Genomic DNA, 13,951 nt, shown 5'->3' with positions numbered 1-13,951 from the left:
AAAAAAAACAAAACAAAACAAAAAAAACAAAGCTTTACATGGATGCAGAGAAAAGGTAACTCTTAGACACTGTTGGTGGGAATGTAAGTCAATACGGCCATCATGGAAAACAGTATGGAAGTTTCTCGAAAAACTAAAAATAGAACTACCATAGGATCAGGCAATCCCACTACTAGGTATTTATTCAAAGGAAAGGAAATTAGTATATCAAAGATATACCTGCACCCACGTGCTTATTGCACTATTCATAAGATATAATTTACAGTAGCATTTAATGGCCAAGGGGCTTCCCAACCAGGAAGGGAAGGTGGCAGCTGACTGATCTCTCTTCTCACCCAACCCCATAGGCAAAAGAACCCTACCCGCCTATATTTTTTGTTTTGAGACAGAGTTTCGCTTTGGTCACCCAGGCTGGAACGCAGTGGCACAATCTCAGCTCACTGCAACCTCCACCTCCTGGGTTCAAACAATTCTCCTGTCACAGCCTTCCGAGTAGCTGGGATTACAGGTGCCCACCACTGTGCCCCGCTAACTTTTGTATTTTTTAGTAGAGACAGGGTTTCACCATGTTGGCCAGGCTGGTCCAGAACTTCTGGCATCAGGTAATCCACCCGCTTCTGCCTCCCAAAGTGCTGGGATTACAGGCATGAGCCACCGTGCCTGACTTTTTCCACGCACCTATCTTTAAGATAACTCTTAGCCTCAGGAATATTCTAGGTTCCTCTTGGTGATTGTACTGTTCCAGAGAGAAGGTAGATGAGGAAAGAGGATGCACAGGTACCAACTTTCCCCAAGTTCTGCTTTAAATAAGAACACTACTTTTCCCTTGCCTCAAGGGTCCAAATGACCTGGACACCATATGCCTTTGGTGCTCTGTTTTTGGGTCAGCTCTCAGGCCAAGAGCTTCTTTTCAGAGGCCATTAGCAAATCTTCCCACTTATATTTGGCCTCTAGTTACAAAAGTCAACAACTCTACTGTATTGCTGTTTAGGGTTTGCAGTGCTGCTGTTTTTTTTTTTTTTTTTTTTACTTAAATTTATGTAAAGTATATAAGGAAATTTAAAAAAAGATATATATGGAGATAGGAGTCTAACATTCCTCTAAGTTATCCTATAACCTTGAATAAATTCCTTTTACACTCCCTAAGCTCTTCATCCATGTAATAGAAATATTGCCCACTGGGTATAGGCGTGAGGATTAAACACTGCAGGCAGAGGGTCTGGCCCATTATTGGTAAACAATAACTTTGAGCCCATTGTGAAATAATTCTGCCATAGCTCAGAAGAACCTAATTCTCCCTCCTCTTTTAAGCTTTCAAATAGTATAAGCTTAATTATATCTTCCTGTTTTGTCCACAATACAATCACAATTGCATTTGATGTGGATATACTTCCTTTCTCAACTTAAAAAGTAACATCTGTGTGCCATGCAAATAAATTTAGGTAAGATGGGGGGTGGGGTGTAATTTACATATTAAAGAACTTGTCTAAATTGCTTATAAGTCTGGAGACATACATTTAAGATCCCTTTGGCCAGGAGCAGTAGCTCACGCCTATAATCCCAGCAATTTGGGAGGCTAAAGTGGGTAGACTGCTTGAGCTCAGGCATTTGAGACCAGCCTGTGCAACATGGCAAAACCCCACCTCTACCAAAAACACAAAAAAATTAGCCAGGTGTGGTGGCATGTGTCTGTGGTCCCAGCTACTTAGGAGGCTGAGTTGGGAGGATCACTTGAACTGGGAGGCAGAGGTTGCAGTGAGCTGAGATCACATCAAAAAAGAAAAAAGAAATCCTGTTAAAATATGTTATTTGCTTGGATATCTTGCCCTAACAAGTACTGTATTTATGGCCAGTGAACATATGCATCCTCAAAATGCAGCACAAAAGGTATCCTATAAACCATGAGTCACCTTTTAAGTACAGTAGAATTTAGAACAAAAAAGAAGCAACTGTTCCTACCTCAAACATTTTAATCATCTAGATCTACCAATTAGACACTTGAATTCCCTCTGAAAGACCCAGGCTCAAAGAGATCATTCAGAATAGAGAGATAAAAAGGTACATGACATCTGTTTTTTCTTTTTTTCCCTTTCTTGAGACAGGTCTCTCTGTCATACAGGCTGGAGTGCAGTGGCGCAATAATGATTCACTGCAGCCTCAACCTTCCTGGCACAAGTGATCCTCCCCACTCAGCCTCAAGAGTAGCTGGAACTATAGGTACACACCACCACACAGCTAATTTTTTCTGTAGAGATGGGGTTTTGCCATGTTGCCCAAGCTGGTTTTGAACTCCTGGGCTCAAGTGATCTGCACACCTCAGCCTCCTAAAGTGCTGGGACTACAGGTGTGAACCACCACGCCTGGTCACATGACATCTTCTATAAGAATTCATTTTATTCAATTCGGAGAATCTGGAGTTGGTGCTTTCCCATCATGGGTACACATGCACCCTGAATCAAATATACGTGTAACTCGCACAAAGAGACAGGTGATGTATTTATCTTCTCAACCAATTATATTAAAAGCTGTTTTAAGAAGGCACAATTTTGACGTATTATAATTCTGATCAACTTAAATCAATTATATTATCAGTTGACTTAAAATTACATTATCCAGAAAACAAAATTACCTGATAGCAGTCTCCTTTAAGATTGTCTAAGACATCACCACACGTTTTTCGCATATATTTCTTACATCCATCGATCACCATTTGGTCAATGTCCGAAACAGGTTAAGGAGAATTTGGGTATGTCAAAGAATTCTGAAAGAGTAATATACTTTAAAGAAAGGGTTAAGACAAACAAAGGTTTTACAAACACTAATTCAGGTATTACAAATTTAACAAAACAATGAATAAGGCAGTGATTTTATTTTCACACCAAGGACACTCGAACTGAGTCTTCTTTTCTCCTTATGAGATGGCTTTATGGAAGCCATTTTGGAAACTGCTGAGCAGCAGACACAGTATCAAAGTCACTTGCTCTTTAATCCTCAACTAGGTAGATTATTTGTTTTTTTGAGATGCAGTCTCACTCTGTCGCCCAGGCTGGAGTGAAGTGGCACAATCTTGGCTCACTGCAACTTCCACCACCTCAGATTCAAGCGATTCTCCTGTCTCAGCCTCCCGAGTAGTTGGGATTATGGGTGCCCGCCACCACACCTGGCTAATTTTCTATTTTTTAGTAGAGACGGGGTTTCTCCATGTTGGTCAGGTTGGTCTCGAACTCCTGACCTCAGGTGATCCACCCACCTCAGCCTCCCAAAGTACTAGGATTACAGGAGTGAGCCTGTTACTAAGTTGCCTGTTCAAGGCAATCTAGGTAATACATTTGCCTCTAGTACGTGGTAACATTAATTTGAGTTGAGACCCTAAAGGAAGGAAGGAAACAAAAGAAGCCCATTGAACTTGCTCTCTTATTTGACAAAGGATATCTCTACCATAGTGACCATCTTTGGTTTTAGTTTGACTATTTCACACAATATGCCCCCATCTCCGCCTCCCAGAATGAGTACATCTTTGCCAGTGTAATCTTCTTTGCCGCTGCCCATGATGGCCCGGGTATACGCCAAATCACTCTCTGCCAAATCTAGGGAAGAGAAACAGAAATCCAAATGTTGAGTCTACCTAAACACACAAACCACTTGGCCTTACCACACTAGAAAGTGCTGGCATCTAGCCCAAAATGTAAATTTTTCAATCTTTAAAAACTGTGAACAATATATAAGCTTTTTTTCCCATTGAGGACTTTTTCCATCAATGCTCATCATTTGACACCTAATACAAATGGACATTAGTCAGTGGAAAGAAAATCCAGCCTTGGAAATGTGCCAATATACTAAGTAATTAAAAGCAATTACATCTTTACAAATGTAATAATGATGTCTGTGAGCTGCTTCAAAATAATATGAGAGGGACAAAGTGGACTGGGGTTTACGTAAAAGAAGACTAGCTAGGAGCTGATAATTATTCACGCTCGATGGTGAGTACATGTGGGTTCATCACACCACTTAGGTTTGAATTTCTCTGGGAAAAAAAAGGTTTTTTTGTTTTCTGGGTTTCTTCTGAGATGGAGTCTTGCTCTGTCGCCAGACTGAAGTACAGTGGCACGATCTCTGCTCACTGCAACCTCCAACTCCTGGGTTCAAGCAATTCCCCTGCCTCGGCCTCCTGAGTAGCTGGGACTACAGGTGCGCTCCACCACGCCCGGCTAATTTTTTATATTTTAGTAGAGACAGGGTTTCACCATGTTAGCCAGGATGGTCTCAATCTCCTGCTCGTGATCCGCCCGCCTCAGCTTCCCAAAGTGTTGGGATTACAGATGTGAACGACTGTGCCCAGCTGGTTTTTGTTTTTTAAATAACCAAATGTATTTTCTTTTGAAATACAATCCCAATAATCATCACTAAGGAAGCGATGTCAAGACAAAGTTTATCTGAAAGCCGAGACAATCCCCAGGTTAATATGACATAAAAGTGCATCTCAAAAACCAGCAGTGTCAAAAACAAACTTGAACAAATCCACAACAGCAGTAACTGTCAGGAAAACACCATCATGCAACACATCACCACTCTGTCATGCAATCGGGGCAGGGATGGAATACTTACTAACATCCCCACTGAGGATGAGAATATTTCCAAACTGTTTTGAGTGTAGAATTTTTATATTTTGATAAGGCGAATCTTCGTCATACACCACTTCATCTATGTCATATTCAACCAGGCGCCCATCAGCGGTGGGCCAGTATCTGTCGATGGCTCCTCCTCGAACTATGGGTGGTAATCTAGAAAAAGAGAAAACCAGAAATGTACCTTACTAGAACACTGCCTTGCGAGTGGACCTGGGATGAAGAGTGTGCAAAAGAAAGCCACATGACTGCAGACTCTTGACAAGCACAAAACGAATCCAAGCTTGGACTTTTAATTTTATATAATCGTGGCCACCATCAAATGTTGACAACTATTGTACAGTTTATTTTTTTAAAAACCCTGTCATGCTTCAGATTTTCTCTAATAAAAAGCTGAAGGAGAAGATGGTCACTGCACACTTCAACTTCATACTTCAAATGCTCCAGCAGTATCTGTCTCTTACGACTATCTACATAACCACATTCACACAAGTTCACACAGGTATGATATGGTTATCTAGTACAGAGTCCATCTTCAAATGTCCCGTTATCCCAATTATGTCCTTTATAGATCTTCTGCTCTCGAATAAAGGCTCATACACTGCATTTCCCTTTTTTTTCCTTTTTTATCCTCATGTAACATAGAATTTTTTTTTTTCTAGTATGTTTCATGACGCTGATATCTCAAAGTACAGACCAGGTATTCTGGATAAAAATGACTTATGTGGGTTTACCTGATAATCTCTCACCCTTCATGGTTAGAGTCAGGTTGACATATTACACAAGCATCACATCAGGAACACAGATGTGTACTTGTCCTATTATTGGTGATGCTAAGTCTGTGATCACTTGGTTAAAGTGGTATTCACGGGATCTCTCCATCTGCAAAGGTATCTTTTCACCCTTTAAAATTACTAAGCAGACTGTGGGGTGGTCCTCTGAAACTGGGTAAAAGTCCTGACCCCCCAACAAACTTTTACCAGTGGCTTTAGCACCTAGAAAATTCTGGCCTGATCTAGTTACTACTGGAGTAACTGCAAAATGATGATTTTCTCATTCATTCTTTTGTAAACACCCAGTATTTTTGACAGGATGAATGTACTAGAAGATACCAGCAGAGGACACTAAATGACAGGAAAAAAAAGACCTGGAAAAGGGGCTTGGCAAATCTAACCTAAACACAAAGAAAATGAGAACTCACTGCATACATAACATAACCACGTGAGTCATGTGCTCTCAAACACAGTAGTGTTCAACATTAAAACGGCATGAAGTACAGCTGTAGACACCTAGAATGCTGGGATATGCAGCCTGACTTACAATCTTATGAGTCTCTTTCCCTTCCCTGCTTACCAGCTTTCGAGAGTACAGTCTTAACCTGCTACAAGTTAACAAGGTTTTCTATGAGGAAATTCTAATATCTATAAAAAACACTAAGATTGAAAAGGCACCCTCCCATAAATTCATGTAATCCTAACAACTCTTGATTTAACCACTTCTTCACCTTCCATGTTAACAAATTCAGCTTTCAGACTGTGAGGAACTCCAGAGGGTTTTTAAGTTGTAAAATGTGAAGCACCAATCAGGACAACCCCTAGAGAGCAGACAAAAAGGATTTGGAGGAAGCCTTTTCCACCCCTGGCTGACGGTGGGGAGTGAGGTGAGAGTGAGCCACCCATGGCACTGGACGAAGGTGATGAAGTCACTCACTTCCAGAGGAGGAAGACTACCCTCTGCTTGACAGCCAGTCAGTTATAGGCAATTACCGCACTATCGACAAACCCATTGAAAATAAACTGTGCCTTGGCTAAGGTGAAGTTGTGTCAATAGTGCCTTGGTTAAGGTGAAGGGTTCTTTTCTACATTGGAAAATTATGGTTTTTAAAGACTGGCAAAGAAAGAAGGATTTTCACAGGATATGAAAGCCATTGCCTTGATGAGGTGCTCAACCTAGCATTAAAGTGCATCTCCCCATAATGGGCTACCAGGAGGTACTATGGAGCCCCTACCAACCTCCTTTCAACCCTCACTGCTGAAAATTAAAACTGGATTATCCCCATTCAGGTAGATTATAGCCCAGGCCTCAGGTATACTGTGTAAATTGCAAGAATCTTTTAAAATGAAAGTTAATTTATGTGATCTTGTTTTCTTGTTCCTTTTCATTTGAAAGCAGAAAACAAAAATAAATTCAAGTACATCCCACAGCTTCTTAGTCAAAAATTCAGATTTCATTCATCAGTCAAAGAAGAATACTTTCAGATCATGTTACTGGGTTATTTGTTAATGATTTAATCTCTAACATTTAACCCCTGATCTTCATTCTCCAAATTAAAATTAAAAAGTATAGCAATCCTTGTCCTCTTGAGACCAATAGCAAATGTATTCCCAGTTTCTAGCTCTCTTCAACTTTATTTTATGAAAAGATAATTAAAACTGTGACAAGTATAAGCAAGGTATTTTGAAGATCTAAAGCTTAACTCCACTCTGACTTAGAAAATTCCTATACCAAAAAAGAAAACAATCAAACTTCTCATAATGAATCCCGTAAACGTATTCTGTTTACTCACTCCTAGAGGTAACTAATAAAAATCAGACCATATTTTGATGTGGACCAATTCATTATCATCAAGTTAAGACTCTGACAGTGGGGAACCTCTTCATTGCAAATGGGTGCAGATAAGGAAAACCCTGCAAACAGGAAAAGATGAAAGAAATGTCCAAAAAGTGGTGTGGGTATATGGGTGTGGATGTGTTTTTAAAGGAAGGTGAAGGGTAAGAGACATGGCTGGGGACCTTCAACTAAGCCTGGATGAGATAAAAGAGTCTGAGTCCTCTAACAGAACTCAAAGTAGACAAGTTCTGTACTGTGTCGTCTTCATTTTCAGTTTCCTGCTTTCCTCTCTAACTACAGGTTACAATTACCTAGTTATCTTACAATAACAATTACCTAGTTATCTTACATCTGCTCTGCAGCTTTCTTATGGGCTGATCAAACTTAGCATGGTGAATAATTAAGTACTTAAAGATCTTAACACTTGCCAGTAAGAATTCCCTCTTTTGGAGAAACCTATATTCCAGTTGGTCATCAGTGAGCAAGTCCCTCTGTGTCTGTCTCTGCAACTATGAGGTTAATTTTATGAGCAAGGGACAGGCCTTCTATGCCTTAAGACCCGATGAGCCACCAAGGCCGGGTAGGAGTAAACTGTCCTGCAGTTACATGCTGTGTATCCAAAGCACTTCTTAATTCCCATGATGAACCAGACCCTAGTTCCTTCCCACAAATATCAAAACTGCATTCTTTTAAAATCTGACGCCACTGGCAAACGTTTTAACACTGTCCAACAGAAATTTTGATAATGAAAACGTTCCGTAGTTGTACCATCCAACATGGTACAACTAACTACTACCTATTGTGACTAAGGAACTGAATTGTGTATTTTAATTAACTTTAGCCATGTGAGGCTAGTGCCCATCTCACTGGATAGGGAGAGCTTCCTGTCCCTCATGATCACTTGAAAATAACTTGCCTATGGCAGCTTAAGGTTGGTAGCCTATCAATTCTTAGTATCTTGGAAAGCTTTCCTCTTTGAAAGCCTTGAGGCCATTTTTCTTATCACCTCACCCTGTCGGAAGTCTCCTAAAATTGCTTAACTTTACTCTGGGGACTAAAACCTGAAGCAGAAAAAGTGACCTTTTCTCTTTCCTGGAAGGGTTGAAGTCAGGAGTTTTCTAGCTCCCTTTGATGAGGCGGCAGCTCTACCTGGATCTCCACTCTATGTAGTTCCAACACCTTTGAGTTGGTCCATATATCCTTTCTGCCTTTGTTTCATTTTATCCAGCATTTGTGTGTGTGCACCCATGCACATGTGTGTTCGTACACTGGTTTTGGCGTGAGGGACCCAGCAGTTCGGTTCACCATGTTGCCATAAGCAGGTGTTGATTTTGATCTTTTCCATATCTTAAGCAGACACTACTGAAGACAACACTGCCATTCTGATTTTTTCTTTTTCTTTTTTTTTGGAGACAGTCCCACTGTGTCACCCTGGCCAGAGTACATTGGTGCGCTCTCGGCTCACTGCAACCTCTGCCTCCTGGGTTCAAGCCATTCTCATGCCTCAGCCTCCCAAGTAGCTGGAATTATAGGCATGTGCCACCACGCCCGGCTAATTTTTGTATATTTAGTAGAGATGATGTTTTGCCATGTTGGCCAGGCTGGTTTCGAACCCCTGACCTCAAGTGATCCACCCACCTCGGCCTCCCAAAGTGCCAGGATTACAGGCGTGAGTCACCACGCCCAGCCACCTCTGATTGTTTCAACTGATTAAATATAAAAGGACATTCAAGAGTGGACTCACCGTTTCACCCGTCCAGTACTATCCTGACTCAATTCTTTCATTCTTTCTTCTACTTTGTTCAAAATCTACAATTAAAAGAAAAATCAGTGGACTTGTAGAATAAGCTTCATGGAACAGCTAAATTACAGACCCAATGACTGAGGCTGTGTTGACAGAGCTGTACAAGACTAACCTGTCCCTCCTCCTATCCTCCAGCAGCCCGTAGGCCTGGCCCAATTCCACTTTCCCATATCAACTATCTTCCCTTCATGTTGCTGACCTAACCTTAGCATAAGTTAGCAATAAAATAATATGGAAGAGCCGGGCGCGGTGGCTCAAGCCTGTAATCCCAGCACTTTGGGAGGCCGAGGCGGGTGGATCACGAGGTCAAGAGATCGAGACCATCCTGGTCAACATGGTGAAACCCCGTCTCTACTAAAAATACAAAAAATTAGCTGGGCATGGTGGCGCGTGCCTGTAGTCCCTGCTACTCGGGAGGCTGAGGCAGGAGAATTGCCTGAACCCAGGAAGCGGAGGTTGCGGTGAGCCGAGATCGTGCCATTGCACTCCAGTGTGGGTAACAAGAGCGAAACTCCGTCTCAAAAAAAAAAAAAAAAAAATGGAAGAGGAAGGCTAAAGGGTACTGCAACTATAAAATCCTGGCTAAAGGTTTTCTATTCCCTCCAGTGGAAAGTAAGATTACTCATACTCAGGCAGTTAAAAGGTAACACTGACACCCGGTTCCTAAAAATAACTAAACAACTACTTCTATTCTGAAATCACTTATGTGGAGGGAGGAAAGTTTAAAATTAAGTTAACTGGAAAGTAAGCAATGAAGAGAAAATCATTTTAATGCTAAGCTAAGCAGATATTATGATCTTTAAACACTGAGTAAATGGAAGTGAAAAACCAACACTGTCGATCTCTTCTTTGCCTTGCGCGTCACCGTCGTAACTCTGAAGGTCCAGCAACACCAATCCATGTGGGTAAATTCTCAAATTGGCAAAGCTACAAAGGAAAATGTAATTTTAAGGTTAAGAATTATATCAGTGCATTCAAAAAAAAAAAAAAAAAAAAAAAAACAGATGTCACCCAATTAAGAGAAAAGACCACTGCTCTTTATTTCCCTAGAAGTACAGAGTTAACCTTCTTACTTTCTTACTAGGGCGTCTTCTTGGGGGGAGAAGCTACCAATCATTTGTGGAAGATTTAGAGGACATTACCAAATGCTAAGGTTTTCAAAACCGGTTCCTGGGACCAGAAAGTGATTCAGTAGCAGTTCTGTGAATCTAATTTTTAAAAAGGTTCTCTAGGTAATTTTGCCACGTTTAGTAACTACTGCTGTAAGAGGAAAGGAGTATGGAGAAGGATAAACTGGTTTCTCTAAATTAACCTTCAGAGTTCAAACCAGACCCATTTTTTCCTAACTGCAGGCCAGCGGTAGTAAATTAATTCAGTAGGCACTCTGCAAAATCCAGTCCAACTGCCTGCAAACCTAATCCATCCCACAGTATGTTTTTGTAAAGCCTACAGGCTAAGTAAGAGTGGTTTACATTTTTAAAAAGAGTTTTTTAAAAAATGTGACAGCAACCTTTACACAGATCTTTACAGAAAGTGTTCTGACCAGCCCTTTATTTTTAAATTGAAATAAACATATTTGAGTGTATCACATGCACTAAGATGTATTTGATAAACTTTTGCTTCAGTTAGATGCATGTATTTGATTTTTTTTTTTTTTTTTTGAAACAGAGTCTCGCTCTGTCTTGCCCAGGCTGCGTGCAGTGACATGATCTTGGCTCACTGCAGCCTCCACCTCCTGTGTTCAAGTGATTCTCCTTTCTCGGCCTCCCGGGCAGCTGGGACCACAGGCATGTGCCACCACACCTAATTTTGTATTCTTAGTAGAGACAGGGTTTCACCATGTTGGCCAGGCTGGTCTCAAACTCCTGACCTCTGGTGATCCGCCCGCCTCCGCCTTCCAAAGTACTAGGATTACAGGCGTGAGCCACCGCATCCGGCCTATGCATGTATTTGTACTGCATTTACACAGACGTGTATTTCCAGGGTTATGATTACCTCTTCCTATAAATAGGTAAAGAAATGTTTGAAAACTACTATATTCAAAGATGAATTCTGTTCAGAGAATACAGACAGTGTGCTTGGATTAAAAAATAAAACTAAAAATAATAAGCTAGACATGGTGGCACACACCTGTAGTTCCAACTACTTGGGAAGATGAGGCAGGAGGATTCCTTAAGCCCAGGAGTTTGAGGCTGCAGTGAGCCATTATCATACCACCACACTCCAGCCTGGGTGACAGAGTGAGACCCTGTCTCTATAAAAAATAAAAATCACAAAACTACTTAATTGTTCACCTTCAGCCCTTAAGTGACCTCAAAAATCAAGTACATGCCCAGTCTCCACAAATTCTTCTATGCCAGAATGAGAGGATCATCTTTCCTCTCCCCTCCTTTACCAGCAGCAGCAGAGAGGAGAGAGGGAAGAAATAATAGAGAAATAACGTTCCCTTTATCCACTTGAGTGGTTCTAGCATGAACACAGAGAATGCTGGAAGGCAGAGTCAAGGATTAAGGTGCTCCTAGGGATAAAACCAGAAATAGAGGAGGAAAAATGTGCTGGGGTGAAAATAGAGAAGCTAAATAAAGGTGGCTCAGGTCCTTCCCTCAAGCCCACACGTGGGTAGGAGAGGTGAGGTTTCAGGACAGGCACCTCAGGGTGAGTACCAGTTTACCAAGTGACAGAGGAAGATTAATGGAGAAAACTCTTAAAAAAAAAAACTAAGCTGGCCAGGCACGGTGGCTCACTCCTGTAATCCCAGCACTTTGGGAGGCTGAGGCAGGTGGATGGTTTGAGCCTAGGAGTTTGAGACCAGCCCGGGCAACACCGTGAAACCCGTCTCTATTAAAAACACAAAAATTAGCTAGATGTGGTGGTGCATGCCTGTAACGCCAGCTACTCAGAAGGCCGAGGCAGAATTGCTTGAACCCGGGGGGCAGAGGTTGCAGTGAGCCAAGATTACGCCACTGTACTCTAGCCTGGGCATCAGAGCAAGACTTGGTCTCAAAAACAACAAAAGCGTAAGCCTGTTCATTTGGTGGGGTTTTTGTTTTTGTTTATTGCTTTTCAAAGCAGTTTCCCAACAGCTCTTGTCACGCAAAAAACCCTTTCTGGGAAGAATTCTATGTCTTCTGTACAACTGGAATTAGTGTCTATGGTAGAAACCTCAATAACTGTCATAGAGAAGTAGGCAGGGCCCAGCTGCAAAGGCCTTCAGGAGATTATAAGAAGCACAATTTTTCACCTGGGACTGGCTGGGAGCCTGCCACCGGAGGTTGTGGAGTGATGAGTTCCAATCTGCTGTGGTCCCCAAAGGGTGGACCACACAGTAAGAACAGTGAGAGGCGGCAGGTACAGGGAAGGTGTAGAAAGTTAAAAGTTCCTCTTCAAAGTTTCCCTTCTTGTTAAAGAACAATAATAAATGTTAGAAATAAGTTTCTTTCAAATACTAACTTTTTTCACAGCCTTCTTGTTTTCTTGCTTTTTGCTAAGCCCTATCTTATGTAGCTGTCAAGCATAAAAGAATAAGTACATTTTATGTCCTCGTACTTTAAACGAGATATTTGTACAAGACATGCTCACAGACACATAGTACATTCTATGTCCTTGTACTTTAATTAAATATTTGTGCTAGACGTGCTCACAGGCATCTCCCAGGTCGCAGCCTATGCCCTTTCCTTATTTAGGAAGGTTATTCCTTTTCTAAGTCCTTTTGCAAGCAACTTCTTTTCCTTTGTTCTCCATTGCCTTTACCTATTTAGAAAAGTTTTAAGCTGTTAGCCAATCAGGTTCAATTTCGATTGTGAAGTCTGGTTCCAACCAACAGACAGCAGACACAGCAGTAAAGATCCAATGCGTAAAAAATAAATATGCTTGCCTTTCCTTTGTTCATTGTGCTTTTGTAGCAAGATAACTGATGAACAGCATCCTTTCTGCAGAAAGTAAAATTGCCTTGCTGAGAAAACTTTTTGTCTGAATGCTAATTTTTCCTTGCAGTACCTAGGAACAAGCATTCTGTCTCTAACAGAGGAGCTGAGTTTACGTAATCCTGCAAGAGTCAGAGGGCTCTAGGACAGCTGCATCTTCTGCTTCCAGGAAACCATCCATCAAATGGGTCAGACCAGGGTAGAGAAGGATACAGGAGAGAGGAGGGTTTGGTGGTGGTGCACACATGGGTCACCCGAGGAAGAAATCATCATCTTAGATACAACTGACGTTATCTTCTAAACACACAGGGAGGTTTGTTACACAGAAATACAAGTCTAGGCTTGGGGAAGAAGGAGTAAGGATGTCTTTGAGAGTTATCAAGATAGAGAACAGCAATTAATGCAACAGAGGTGGGCCATGGAGACTTATAGAGAGAATAATGGAAGGGGTCCTGAGCTCAAAAAGTACAGGTTTCCCTCATCTCACAGCACTGCCCTCTAGGTCTCTGGAACATCATGGAGGTTGCTACTTTTTCCTTTAGTAGAAAAACAAAGGAAGAGAAAGTGGGACATTAAGGAAGCCAGTGGAATTCTAGTACTGGGTAACCACTGAGGTAATAGAATAAAACCCACTGAAAATAACCCATCCTGGAGCTCACATTTTTATTTATTTTAGTTTTTATTTTTATAGGTTATTTGGGCAATTGGTGGTGTTTGGTTACATGAGCAAATTCTTTAGTGGTGATCTATGAGATTTTAGTGCACCCATCACCTAGGCACTATATACTGCACCCTATTACATTTTTAAATTAATAGCGCAAATTACTAAGAATATTAACTAGTAGCTTTACATACTAAGCCAGTCCAGATATAATACAAACCAAGATTTAAGAAAATACCAAGAGCCGGGCGCGGTGGCTCAAGCCTGTAATCCCAGCACTTTGGGAGGCCGAGGCGGGTGGATCACAAGGTCAAGAGATCGAGACCAT

The 13,951-nt window shown here is 41.4% G+C and overlaps 1 protein-coding gene across 1 annotated transcript in view; it reads right to left on the bottom strand.

Moving 5' to 3' along the window:
• The window catches only part of SMS (spermine synthase), a 61,418-nt gene that overhangs the window by 17,602 nt on the left and 29,865 nt on the right, over positions 1-13,951 (bottom strand). The window contains exons 3-7 of the mRNA XM_017540696.2: positions 9,873-9,966; positions 8,980-9,044; positions 4,606-4,781; positions 3,433-3,587; positions 2,630-2,719 (exon numbers count right to left, since the gene is read on the bottom strand). Of these exons, the coding sequence (XP_017396185.1) occupies positions 2,630-2,719; positions 3,433-3,587; positions 4,606-4,781; positions 8,980-9,044; positions 9,873-9,966 (580 nt within the window). The remainder of the gene's footprint in view (positions 1-2,629; positions 2,720-3,432; positions 3,588-4,605; positions 4,782-8,979; positions 9,045-9,872; positions 9,967-13,951) is intronic.

Source organism: Cebus imitator, unplaced genomic scaffold (genome assembly GCF_001604975.1).
Source record: "Cebus imitator isolate Cc_AM_T3 unplaced genomic scaffold, Cebus_imitator-1.0 Scaffold128, whole genome shotgun sequence".
Classification (NCBI taxonomy): Eukaryota; Metazoa; Chordata; class Mammalia; order Primates; family Cebidae; genus Cebus; species Cebus imitator.
The sequence above is the reverse complement of the archived record's forward strand: the minus strand, read 5'-3'. Positions and strand labels throughout refer to the sequence as shown.